Raw genomic sequence first — 12,796 nt, 5'->3', positions numbered from 1 at the left:
TGGAAGGACTGGGGTCCCGGCTGGGGCGAGCAAGCGATGCCGCTCCCTGTCGGCCTGCCGAAGCCGCAGCTGACCCCAGCCTCCTCTTCTCCCCAGAACCGGCCTTCGGTGATCACGTGCGCCTCGGCCAGCACCCGCAACTGTAACCTCTCGCACTGCCCCATCGCGCACAGCGGCTGCGTGGCGGCCGGGCCAGCCAGCTACCGGAGGGCCCCGAGCTGTAAGTCACCCTGTGTGTGGGGCGGGAGGCAGCCGGGCGGGGGCTTGGGCTTCCTCGTTGGGTAGGATTCAAGTGGAGTGTTTGCAGTTCGGCATCGTGCCGTGGACGGAACAACTAACCCCTGGAGCTTGTTTTATAGAGGTCGAAAAAGTGTGGGTTGTTTTTGAGCCCACAGGCACCCAGCATTGTGTCTGGCTTGAGTGGGACAGAGGAAAGAAACCTCCAGGATCCCACTGTAGTGGGACAAGATCTACAATTACTTAAGACCACGCACTCTCTCTCTGAACTCACACCTAGTCCAGGGTGGCACGTTGCCATGTTCAGAGAAGCGACCTGCCCAAATGCCCAGCTAGGGCGGGTGGAGATGGGCCCTCTGTCCCCAGAGCCCTGACCGACTGCTGTCCTACCCCCCAACAGCCACCACCACCTGTGACCCCGTGGTGGAGGAGCACTTCCGCAGGAGCCTGGGCAAGAACTACAAGGAGCCCGAGCCGGCGCCCAACTCGGTGTCCATCACGGGCTCCGTGGACGACCACTTTGCCAAAGCCCTGGGTGATACGTGGCTTCAGATCAAGGCGGCCAAGGACGGCGCATCCAGCAGCCCCGAGTCAGCCTCGCGCAGGGGCCAGCCCTCCAGCCCCTCGGCGCACATGGTCAGCCACAGTCACTCTCCCTCCGTGGTCTCGTGAAGGGAGCACACCACCCTTGAACAAGATGTCAATCTGCATGGTTTGCCTGAGCTTTGAACAGTCAGTGCTTAAAACAGAAAAAAAAAAAAAAATTTGTGGGGGGGTGGGGTAGGGGGAAGGGTAGGGAAGGGATGGTTTATTCGCAAAAACCATGTCGTTGGGATTTTTGTTCTGTTTTGTACTTGCTTGGTATTCGTACCTGGGGGCCCTCCGACACGAGAGCAGGAGCTGCACGTGGAGCATCCGATGTAGCGTCCTACCTTCCTGCCTCAGTTACCAAAGAGACCTCTGATGCAGGTCCGCTGCCCTGACGGGGGCCAGGACTCCACGGCGCACGCTTTCTCAGTCACAGGCCATGACGTTGGTGACTCAAATGCTTTGTGCTTTTTATTTGCTTCTCGAGACCAGGGTGTGTGTGGCTTAGCTTCCATTGCGTGTTTGGTCCGGCCCGCGCGTGCGTGCGCGCGCGTCTACTTGAAGAGAACAGAGAACTGTCGCGTCTGATTTGCACTATTGGAGGAGGGCTAAAGTTGCCTGCCTGACAACTTTATGTGAGATGCTAGTACTCTGAGGGCAAACTGCTGAAAAACAAAGGGTTTAAGGATGACATTTCTGACCATTTGTGTTTTTTTTGTTTTTTTTTTTGTTTTGTTTTAATTTAGACAAAACAGCTTTGGAAGGGGAAGTCTCATACAGGTTATAGGTCTTTCTCTCTAGATTTCAGGTGCTCGCAACTGGACTGCAGACTCTACCAATCACGGGCATTTTTACCTTTCCTAAACACTGCAGTTTGTTAGACTAGAGCTGAGGTTGGACGATTCTATAGTGCTTTCAACGTGATGCATGTTTTAATGGAGAAAAATAGCTGGTTTCTATTAATTGTATAGATAGTAAACAAGAACCTTAATACTTACTAGCTTCTTTTCAGAATTAGTTTATTTTTGTCAGTTACAGTCCTAGATATACTTACTGCTGGTACAGTTGTACTCTGAGATTTGTGTTTGGTCGTCACACTACTCCTGAGCAGCGCGGGGCCGCCCGGCCCTGGAGACGGGCAGTCGAGTCGTTGGTCAGCCGCGGTGCAGGATGCTGGAGTTTTTGCTGCCGGCTGACATTTATTTTTTGCATCCCTGTCTGCTTATTACTAGTGCCCAGGGGAGTTGGGATTTGTGTCTTCCAACTTCCCTCCATGCAGAAACTGTTCCCTTTCAACCCTTTTGGCTGAACAGCAGATTACTGACAATCTGTGATATGGTATTTTGTGTGCTTCCTCGTACGCTGGGGCCAAGGCAGTATACATTCCTCTGACTTTATACAGTTATTACTGCATTTATTATTGTTTGCTATAGTAATAGCTACTAACTAGAAATTAGGCAAAGAAGAAAGCATGACGGACACAGCTGTGGATGTTCAACAGCTGCTCCTCTTTTTTGTGTTAAACGTACATTTCTATCCCCCCACCCCTCCACCTTGCGACATTCCAGCCTCACCCACCAGAGGGCTTAAGAAGACACCTGCCCTGGTGACACAGGCGTGACTGCCTCCCCTCCCCGCCCCCGTGAGGCACCGTGGACTCGAGGGAGCCCTCCAGGCTGGTTTTCAGTGTAAGAAAAATACAAGTTAGCTGGTTAATTTTGAAAATGGTCACTGGGAAAAAAAGGTCAGCGGATTGGCTCTTGCTGTGGTCACAGGGTGGCCGCAGGTCTTTCAAAAGGCGAAAGAAAAGCCCTTCTCCTCTTGCCCCTGCACACATTTCACTCCCACTTACTGGGCTTCCAGGCTTTCGCGTTCAGGCCCCTATATTTTCTGTAGGAAGAAATCAGTGAGAACACTTTTTTTATATAGGTAACTTTAAGACCATCATTACGCTGTGCGTAAAGAATGTACAGAGAAATTTGTAGGTATTTTTTGAAGAACAATTAATTTGTTAATGATATGTAGCTATTTAATTTTCCCCTTTCCTATTGTAATCATTTTTTTTTTTGGTTTGGAAAAAAAAGTTGATCTTTTTTTTTTTTTGTCGTAGATTTGTCTGTAAAAGTGCAGGAACACAGTTATTCTATGAGAACACTGCATCTGCCTTAATAGCCACTAGTTTGTTATTGCTACAGGCTACTGAGCGTTCACAGGAAAACAACCCCACTGCCGGTGGGCTCTGTGAAGAGCAGGCTCCTGGGACAGCCATCTAGTCTGTCCCCAAGCGAGGCCGTTGCTTTGGGAGGAACGGCCCCGGGGCGCTGGCCTATCTGGGATAGGCGGTACCCTGGAGGGGCACCGGCAAGTGGGGAAGCAGAAAACCAAACATTTCACTGGGAAAGGACACACTCCCTGGCCTCGGGAGGAGCACAGTGAGTTCTTCACAGAGCCACGCCGCCGTTGCAGTGAGTTCTGACCGTTCTCTCCATGTTTGTAAATCTGTAATATACCATTCTCTGTGGCCTGTTTTCCTGGAAGAAAAAAAAAAGGTTTGGCAGGCCATCTTTTTTTTTGTACTTAAAAGTAGCCTTAAGAACAATAATAAAGTGCTCTTAAACCACAGGCTGTGTGTGTGACCCGCGGGCCCCGGGGAGGGCTCAATGGCCCTGCACCAACAGATCCCACACGGGCGGGAACACCGCTGACAACCTGGCCTGCAGAATCCCCACTCTTGTAAGAGCCAGCCTCAGACTCCACTCTAGCCTGGGTCCTGGGCCTGAGACAGTAGAGGGCACCCCTGGGTGGGGCAGGCGTCCCCCTCACTTGGCTGCAGGAGAGTGGGCTTGGGTGCCGAGGCCTCCTCTCCGAGGCAGGAGGGGCAACTGCCCAGGCGGCAGTGGCAACTTCTTTCCTCCCCTGAGCAGGGGCGGACAGATGCTCTGCCCACACATGAGGACAGGCCAAGCGGCGGAGGAGCCGTCTGGGTCGCCGTCTGTCCATAGTGGAGTTCTGAGTTCACTGGGACGAGTGTGGGCCCTTCTGTTCCACATGGAGGTCAGCTCTCCTGCCCTCCCTCTCCAGCAGACCAGGCTGACAGACCTCACAGGCACATCAGCCCTCGCTGGTGCCCATAGGCCCCTCTCGGGTTTGCATCGTGGCCCAGGGACCCTGGTGCTGCCCCCACAGTGGCTGCCGGAAGGAGCTGGTTTCTCATTTCCCCATTGGCTGTGTGTAGGGCTGACTTCTTCCCTGTCCTCATTGCTGCCCCAGCCGGGGCCAAGGTAGGAAGGATCCTGGGAGTTTTCACTATCAAACACTTGACCAGAAGAAGAAGAAGAAAAAAGAACTCGTGGAGGGAACCAAGTCCAAGATCAGTGGCAATGCCAAAGCCAAGGTTATTATTCAGCTCAGAACTAGCGGGATCATGAATCAGGAGAAATGGAGAACCCCAGAAGCTCCTGGGCAGTGGAGAGGGGGCCCTGGTCCTCAAGGTATGCAGAGGAGGGGACCAGAAAGATGGGAGGGGCGCAGGGCCCAGAGTCACCTATCCTGGAGGTGGCAGTCGCATTCAGGCAACAGAGAAGTCCTCCACAGGCAGCCAGGGAGAAGCCAGCCACACGAGGGTGGGCCGCATCAGACCGTCTCGTCATCGCTCATGTCCCAGATCTGTGTAGAGAAGGGGAGACGTTCAGTGTTCAGCCGGCCGGTGGTGCCCGCTGATGTGGGCTCAAACCTGCGCTGGGTGATGACAAGAAGAATGATGGCTCCCACCTGCAGATGACTCACTGCGCGCCTCAAGACACCCTTGGCACTAAGGACAGACACCCTATTTCTTGTATAGTAAGAGCAAATCCCAGAGAAGGGAGGTCATTTACCTGAGGCCTCACTGCTGAGTGAGTGAACCAGTGGCTAGCCTGGGGGCGGGGGTGCTGAGATTTGAACGGGGAGCGTGAACACCCCTCACCTCCACCGTCCACCGCACAGCAGCCATCCCTGCCCCGACCGGCCCTGCTCCCTCGTTTCTGCAGCACCGACCACCATCCCAAATCATCCTCTCCAACCGCCTCGCTGTGTGCTGTCTGCCCTCACTGAGCGCAGGATCTCTGGCTCATGCGCTTGCTCTGAGGGGGCCCAGCCTGCCTGCGCACACACTTCCCACCGTGGCAGGTTCCCACTCTCGGGCGGCATGTCAGCTGCGGTCCAGGTGCCAAATGCACTACAGATGGCACACGTGAACAAGCACTGACGAGCTGTCTGTCCCTTGTGAGTAAGCTCTCTGCCCACCAGCCCCAGGGGAGACAGCTAGATCCTCCCTCTGTCCCTCCTTGTGTGTCTCTGGTGAACCCCAAACTTCTGGAGCCAACCTTCATGGGGACAGCGGGGCTTCCTCAGCCGTGCTGCTGTGAGACGAGGGAGCAGGCCTGGAGGCCCGTCTAGCTGTCCCCCAGAGGTCTATTTTCCTGCAGCTATCTGCAGGAATCCCTGGGAGGGAGCCCGAGGCCAGCACGGAGGCCCCCCCCAGGGCTCCTCACACCCTGGGATCCCTGGGGGGGCTGGTCCCTGAACTTATGCCTCAGACTTTCAAAATTCCTAGAATTGGTTGCAAAAGGCCACCTCAACCCTAGCAGAGCTGAGAAGGAACATCATGTTTACACGAGGCTGGCCCAGGGAGATGGGGAGGCCCGGCCAAGGTAAATATCAACATCAGCTTGGCTTTCAAAGTCAAGGATGTGGAAAATAAATACAGAGAGAAGGAAATTTCCTTTATCCTGACGTCCCAGTTGCCTGGGCCGAGCGCTGGTGGTGGCTGTGCCTCTCACACCCATCCCCCTTTCTACATACACCCTACTGTCCTGAGATACCAAGATGGGATGTGCAAGCCAAGATCCGGATGCCGGCAGGAGCAGGGACGGGTGGGGAGAAGCTCGGTCTGGGGTCCGGCCACCTGAATGAGGCCAGGCAGGCCCTGCCTTTCTCTGGGTCCAGCTCCCCACCCAGCAGATCCACAGTACGACTTGAAATAGACTCTGGGGCCTGGGCCCTCGTTGGGATTTGGTGGTGGTGGGGGCTGGGGGTGGCTGCATCTCGAACCAAGGGTGCACTAAGGAGCCCACGTTTGTGATAATCCTCTGGTTTAGACCCCCTGACTGGGAAATCAGCCACCAGAGGGTTCGCTGGTGAGGTTCATCCATTCTTTTCACTCAGTCATTCAATAAACATGTTTGTGGAGCCCCTTCCTGTGCTACAGCTGCATAGACCTGGTGCAAATACTCCCTCCTCCACTCCTCACAATAGCCTGGGAGGTGTGGATGGAAACACATTCAGGGAGGTAAGACGGCTTGCCCTGGATTACACAGACAGCAAGGTGTGGAGCTGGGAGCACAGGCGTGTGGGAAGAAGTATGTGAACAACCGGGGCTGCCCAGGGCAGGCCGCACAGAGGAAGGGGCCGTGGCCTGTGGGCTGTAGCCTGCCAGAGGTGGGAGGGATGCTAACCAGGGCCCGGGAGGTCTGTGTCAACAGGCAGTGCCCTCTGTGAATAGATGGGGTTTCTCATAGGACACTGGGGGGCCAGGCCCAGGGTAGGTCTTTACGGGAAAGCAGGAGCTCCAGGGAGCTTCCATCCACTTTATCACCCGTTTGGTTGCATCTCAGCTATGGGGAAGGGTCCTCAGCACCCAGCCCTGCCTTTGCACACAGTGGGGGGGGGGGGGAGGGGCAGGAAAGGTGCAGGGTCTGGCCCTGGCTCCTGGAGCACCCAGGTGGTGCAGGGCATCAAGTGAGGCATCCAGAGGGCTTATGATGCCAGGACTCCCCAGAGGGGGGGCGGGGGGTAATGGGTTTTACATAACTGCTGGGGGATTTTCCAGGAGTTCCCTGGGCCTGAAGAGGGTTTCTCCACTAGGGTAGCCAGTCCTTTTCCTATCCTCTGGGCTCAGGAAAGCTTAACTGTAAGCTTCTAGAAACTTAAGGCTCCACAACCCATTACGATCTCACTTCTGGGTAGAATCCAAAAAAGCTGAACTCAGAGAACCAGAGAGCAGAAGGTTGGTTGCCAGGGGCTGGGGGGAAATGAGATGTGGGGCAAAGGGTACAAACTTTGCGTTATAAGAGGAGTAGGTTCTGGAGGTCCCGCATACAGAGCACGGCAACTACAGCGAAAAATACTATCTACTTGAAACTGGCCGAGGGAATAGATCTTAAGTGTTCTCGACACACACACACACACACACACCACAATAACCATGTGAGGTGATGGCTATGGTAGTTAACTTAATAGTGGCAATCATTTCATAATGTATATGAAATCACCACTTTGTAAAACCTAAATTTATACAATTTGTGTCAGTCACTGCTCGGTAAAGCTGGGGAGGAAAAAACAAACGACAGCGTCCTCTCACTCTAGAATAAGGACTTGAGAGTGGGAGCGCCGGGATCAGTCTGTTCCCCGCTGTGTCCTCAGCCTCCCTCACAGCACCTGGTGTAGAAGGGGCCCTGTGGATGTCCTCTTCAGGATGAATGAAGGTTGTATTAAACCGGCAAAGGTTTAAAATGTGTTGATACTCAGTGCTGGCAAGGGAGTGGCAAAACACTTCCAGAAGGAACATAAATTGGTACCATATTTTTTAACAGAAGAGATCTGGCAATATATAATGCAAAGCTTTAACAACATTCAGGGGCGCCTGGGTGGCTCAGTCGGTTAAGCTCCTGACTCTTGATTTCAGCTCAGGTCACGATATGGTTTGTGGGTTCGAGCCCCGTGTTGGGCTCTGCGCTGTCAGCACAGAGCTTGGGATTCTCTCTCTCCATGTCTGTCTCAAAATAAACATAAAAAAATAAAAATACACATACTCTAAGGAAGAGATAAATGATCTCCTTTTTGCAGATGATATTCAAGTACACCTAGAAAACCCAAGAAAATAAAAGCTAATATGAATAAAGACAATAAAGTGTTCAGTAAGAGGGCAAGGTATAAAATTACCAACAACAAATTCTAGCCTCCATATATGCAAACAGTATCCAGTTGGCAAAGAGTGAGAGAGAAGAGCCCATTATAAGCGATGCAAGGGATCCAACTCGGAATGAACCTACACGAAATGTCTGACATCCACATTGAGAAAGCCCTCCCACACAGTCCTGCAGGGGTCCTCCCGAGAGTCTTATGGAAAGGAAACTGAAACGAATGGGGGAAATGTTCCTTGTTTGTGCACACGGTGATTCAACAGCAATAAACATGTCAACTTCACCCAAGTTCATAGATTTACCACACTTTCAATTTAAAAAAATCAACAAGTATCTTTTCTGGAGCTAGACAAGCTAGTTCTAAGGCTTATGAGGAAAAACAAATAAGCCAGAGTATCTAGGAAAACCTTGGCAAAGACAAGCAACGAGGAGGTTCTGTATGTTCAAACATGTCATAAAGTCTCCAATTTAGAGAAGGTTACATCACCATGGGAACAGACAGATGGGCCAATGGAACAAAATGAGTCCAGAAACAACAGAACAGTATGTCCAAGTACATATGGAAATTTAGTATCTTAATGATAAAGGTCTGGGGAATATGATCTCAAATCACTACCAAAAGATGGACTTTTTAATAGAGGATATGGGGACAACCAGACAGTCATTTGCAAAAAGATAAAACTGGGGCGCCTGGGTGACTCAGTCGGTTAAGCATCTGACTCTTGCTTGCGGCTCAGGTCATGATCTCATGATTCTGCACTGACGGTGTGGAGCCTGCTTAGGATTCTCTCTCTGCCTCTCCCCCTGCCCCCACCTCAAAATATATAAACTTAAAAAAAAAGATAAAACTGATTCCATGTCTCATTGTATACCAGAATCTACTCCAAATGGGACAGGTCTAAATGTACAACAGCAAAATCATACAAATACTAGAGGGTACATGTGGGTAAGCTCCTTCATAACCTGGGAGTGGGGAGCCTATAGCTTAAAATCTTTAAGCAATAGGGGCGCCTGGGTGGCGCAGTCAGTTAAGTGTCCGACTTCAGCCAGGTCACGATCTCACGGTCCGTGGGTTCGAGCCCCGCGTCGGGCTCTGGGCTGATGGCTCAGAGCCTGGAACCTGCTTCCAATTCTGTGTCTCCCTCTCTCTCTGCCCCTCCCCCGTTCATGCTCTGTCTCTCTCTGTCCCAAAAATAAATAAACGTTGAAAAAAAATTTAAAAAAAAAATAGCTTTCTTTATAAAATCTTTAAGCAATAAAACAGATACACTGGATTATGTGAAAACACACGTGTGCAATTATACATAGAAAAATCACTATATGCAAAGTTGAAAAGACAACCAAGTGGGAGAAAACACTGCATAAAGGGCTAATCTCCCTAAAATACAGATAGCTCTTAAAAATCAAGAAGAGGGGCGCCTGGGTGGCACAGTCGGTTAAGCGTCCGACTTCAGCCAGGTCACGATCTCGCGGTCCGGGAGTTCGAGCCCCGCGTCAGGCTCTGGGCTGATGGCTCAGAGCCTGGAGCCTGTTTCCGATTCTGTGTCTCCCTCTCTCTCTGCTCCTCCCCCGTTCATGCTCTGTCTCTCTCTGTCCCAAAAATAAATAAACGTTGAAAAAAAAAATTAAAAAAAAAAATCAAGAAGAGAAGGGACGCCTGGGTGGCTTGGTTGGTTAAGTGACTGACTTCAGCTCGGGTCATGATCTTGTGGTCTGTGGGTTCAATCCTCACGTCAGGCTCTGTACTGACAGGTGAGAGCCTGGAGCCTGCTTCAGATTCTGTGTCTCCCTCTCTCACTGCCCCTCCCCTGCTCATGCTCTCTGTCTCAAAAATAAAACATTTAAAAAAAATAAAAATAATCAAGATGAGAAAGACCAATAAACTTACTCTTTTTTTTTTTTTTAACGTTATTCATTTTTGAGAGAGACAGAGCTTGAGTGGGAGAGGAGCAGAAAGAGCAGGAGACACAGAATCCGAAGCAGCTCTGGGCTCTGAGCTCTCAGCACAAAGCTCTATGTGGGACCTCAAACCCATGAACCTTGAGATCATGACCTGAGCTGAAGTTGGCCCGACTGAGCCACCCAGGCGCCCCTTTTTAAAAAATGTTTTTATTATTCATTTTTGAGAGAGACAGAGTGAGAGTGGGGGAGGGGCAGAAAGAGAGGGACATATAGAATTTGAAGCAGGCTCCAGGCTCTGAGATGTCAGCACAGAACCTGAGGCAGGGCTCGAACCCACGAACCGCAAGATCATGACCTGAGCCCAAGTCGATGCTTAACTGACTGGGCCACCCAGGCGCCCCTAAATTGATTCTTTCTTAAATAAACCAAGGACATTGGCAGGTCACAGAAAAAATGGAAAATAGCCTTTAAACATAAGAAAAGGGGTTCAACTGCTCAGAATAAGAGAAATGCTAAAATTTCATAGGATACAAAAAATGCTAACCAGAAAGAATATTGAGTCTTCACAAAAATCAAAACTTCTCATCTTTATTCCACTAGAAAGAAAAATATCCATAGTGTATATAAAAAGGACTTGTAACCAGAATATATAAAGAACTCCTACTGCTCAATAGTAGACAGATAACCTGTTTTTTTTTTTTTTTGTTTTGTTTTGTTCTTATGGGCAAAAGATGTGAATAGACACTTCACAATGAAGGAAATATAATGGCCAGTAAGAACCTGAAGAGGTGCTCAGCATCCTTAGTCCTCAGGGAAATGCAAACCAGAAAGAGGCACCACACTGTACCTTCTAGAACCGCCAAAATGAAACTAGGCCGGTAACAACAAAATTGTGTCAGGCTGTGGAGCAACAGGAAGTCTCGCACAGCTGCGGGCAGGGGCAGAAACTGGCAAAACCACTTGGGAGCAAGGTCTGGTGACTTGTACAGTGAAACATCCACACGATGCAGCCACTCCACTCCTATGTACCCCAAAGGCACGAGAACACGTGTCCACAAAAAGACTGCTGCAAGTATACTCACAGCACAACTGGAATCAACCCAGATGACTCTTGCCAGGCAAACAGAGAAACAAACAGAGGTACATCCATACAGTGGGTACTACTCACCCTCAAAGGAACAAACTACAAATGCACGCAAGCGACGCGTATGCATCTCAGAGTCATTATGTGGAGTCAAAGAAGCCTGGCACAAAAGATCCATATGTACCATACGGACCCATGTATCTAAAATTCTCGACGTGGCAAACTAATTTATGGAGACAGAAAGTAGATGGCCTGTCAGAACTCACCAAACCATGCGCTTTAAATGGATGCATTTTGTTGTACACAAATTATACACCTTAATAAAGTTGACTTTTTTTTTTTTTAAACTACACAGAACGTTTTCTCACCTATCCAATGGGCAAAAATCCCAAAGCTTGGCATTACATTCCACGAATCTGTGGGAAAACGGCACTCCCCTTCGATGCTGGTGGGACATAAACGGCAAGGCCCCTGTGGAGTATCCAACAGAACTACCTGTCTCAAAGTTTGACCCAGCGGGCTTACTGTTAGGAGTCTGTCCTAAAGATACACCTCCACAAACACACAAGGACATGATTCGTTGCCCCATGGGTTGTTACAGGCAAAGACTGGAAACAACCCAAGTGACCCTCAGTGGGGAACCAGCTAGCTGAGCCTTTCATTCGCTGCACGTGCCCCTCCCCCCATCAGGGACCAGTGTGGCCCCGAAACACGGCGAGGAAGTTCAACGAAGAGTAGGGTGCCATTTCCAGGATTTACTTAGCGAGAGAAAGACAAATGGGGGAAGAGATGGAAGAGGAAATATGAACAGTTTTATATTCCTTTATTTTTGCAAAAAATAAAAACACAAATGATAAACTGGAAATTCATTTTAATGGCTACTGATGGTGGGGGAATGGACGTGAGGCTGATCTAAGCATACTTTAAAAAAATTTTTTTTCTTAACATTTATTCATTTTTGAGATGAACATACCTTTGCACTGGAGCATCAGGTAAGTGTTTCTATATTCAAAATATTAAATCAAGAAGAAAAACAACTGAAAGCACAGCAAGCAGGACAAAACAACAGGTGCACTGGACTTCATCAAAATTTACAAAATGTGTGCTTCAAAGGACATTATTAGGAAAGTGAAAATACAACCCACAGAAATGGGAGAAGATACGTGCAAATCATAGATCTGATAAGGGGCTTGTTTCTAGACCATTTGCAACTCAGTAGCAAAAAGACAACCTAATTTATGAACAGGCAAAGGAGCTGAGTAGACATTTCTCCAAGAAAGACAAATGGCTCAGAAGAACATGAAAGATACTTGAACGTCATTAGGAAAATGCAAATCAGAACCACAAGGAGATGCCACGTCGTACCCACGAGGACGGCTTTCATCAAAAAGTCAGATAATAGGTGCTGGCGAGGATGTGGAGGAACTGGAATCCCCAGACGCTGCTAGGGAAAATGGGACATGGTGCAGCCACTGTGGACAACAGTCTGGCTGTTCGATGGCCCAGCAATTCCACTGGTGGGTGTGTACCCAAGAGAACGGAAAACCTATGACCACACAAAAACCTGTACACGAGCCTTCACAGCATTATTCTTATTGTCCCAAAGTAGAAACAACACTGATGGCCATGAACTGACGTGTGGAGGTGTGGTCTGTCAGGACGGTGTAGTACCATCCGGCCAAACGCACGCCTGCGCTCAGTCTTCTCAGGAGCCCGAGTACAGTGCTGCGACCATTTACAAAACAGGCAACTGACCCAGAGGAAATGATGTAACTCGTCAAGGAGACCAAGCTGGTAAGGGGGAGAACAGAGGCTGTTTCCACTTGATCTCACCACTTCCTTATTGTTAAACACAATTCTTTCTAAAAAAAACGATGAAGGACAGTCTCTGAACCTGCTTCCTGGACCGACCCTCTGTCATGCTGACACATAATGAGAGGCCCTGCGGCCAACAGCACCCACAGGAACCATGGGGAAACCCAGGGTTCGCGACGGGCCAGGCCAGCCTCCGAACTGTCCCGGC

The 12,796-nt window shown here is 49.9% G+C and overlaps 2 protein-coding genes across 6 annotated transcripts in view; one reads left to right on the top strand and one right to left on the bottom strand.

Annotated features, from left to right (window-relative positions):
• VGLL4 (vestigial like family member 4) overlaps positions 1-983 on the top strand; it is a 164,863-nt gene extending 163,880 nt beyond the window's left edge. For all 3 annotated transcript variants that reach the window (XM_047096226.1, XM_047096227.1, XM_047096225.1), the window contains 2 exons: positions 97-220; positions 638-983. In XM_047096226.1, the coding sequence (XP_046952182.1) occupies positions 97-220; positions 638-909 (396 nt within the window). In that variant the 3' untranslated portion in view covers positions 910-983. The remainder of the gene's footprint in view (positions 1-96; positions 221-637) is intronic.
• Positions 984-1,543: 560 nt separating this feature from the next.
• Positions 1,544-12,796, bottom strand: part of ATG7 (autophagy related 7) — a 248,663-nt gene continuing 237,410 nt past the window's right edge. For all 3 annotated transcript variants that reach the window (XM_047096223.1, XM_047096222.1, XM_047096224.1), the window contains one exon: positions 1,544-4,491. In XM_047096223.1, the coding sequence (XP_046952179.1) occupies positions 4,459-4,491 (33 nt within the window). In that variant the 3' untranslated portion in view covers positions 1,544-4,458. The remainder of the gene's footprint in view (positions 4,492-12,796) is intronic.

Source organism: Lynx rufus, unplaced genomic scaffold (genome assembly GCF_022079265.1).
Source record: "Lynx rufus isolate CCGP_SWC_20201006 ecotype Redwood Valley unplaced genomic scaffold, mLynRuf1.p SCAF_4, whole genome shotgun sequence".
Lineage (NCBI taxonomy): Eukaryota > Metazoa > Chordata > Mammalia > Carnivora > Felidae > Lynx > Lynx rufus.
Note: the sequence above shows the minus strand (reverse complement) of the source record. Positions and strands in the feature narration are given on the sequence as shown.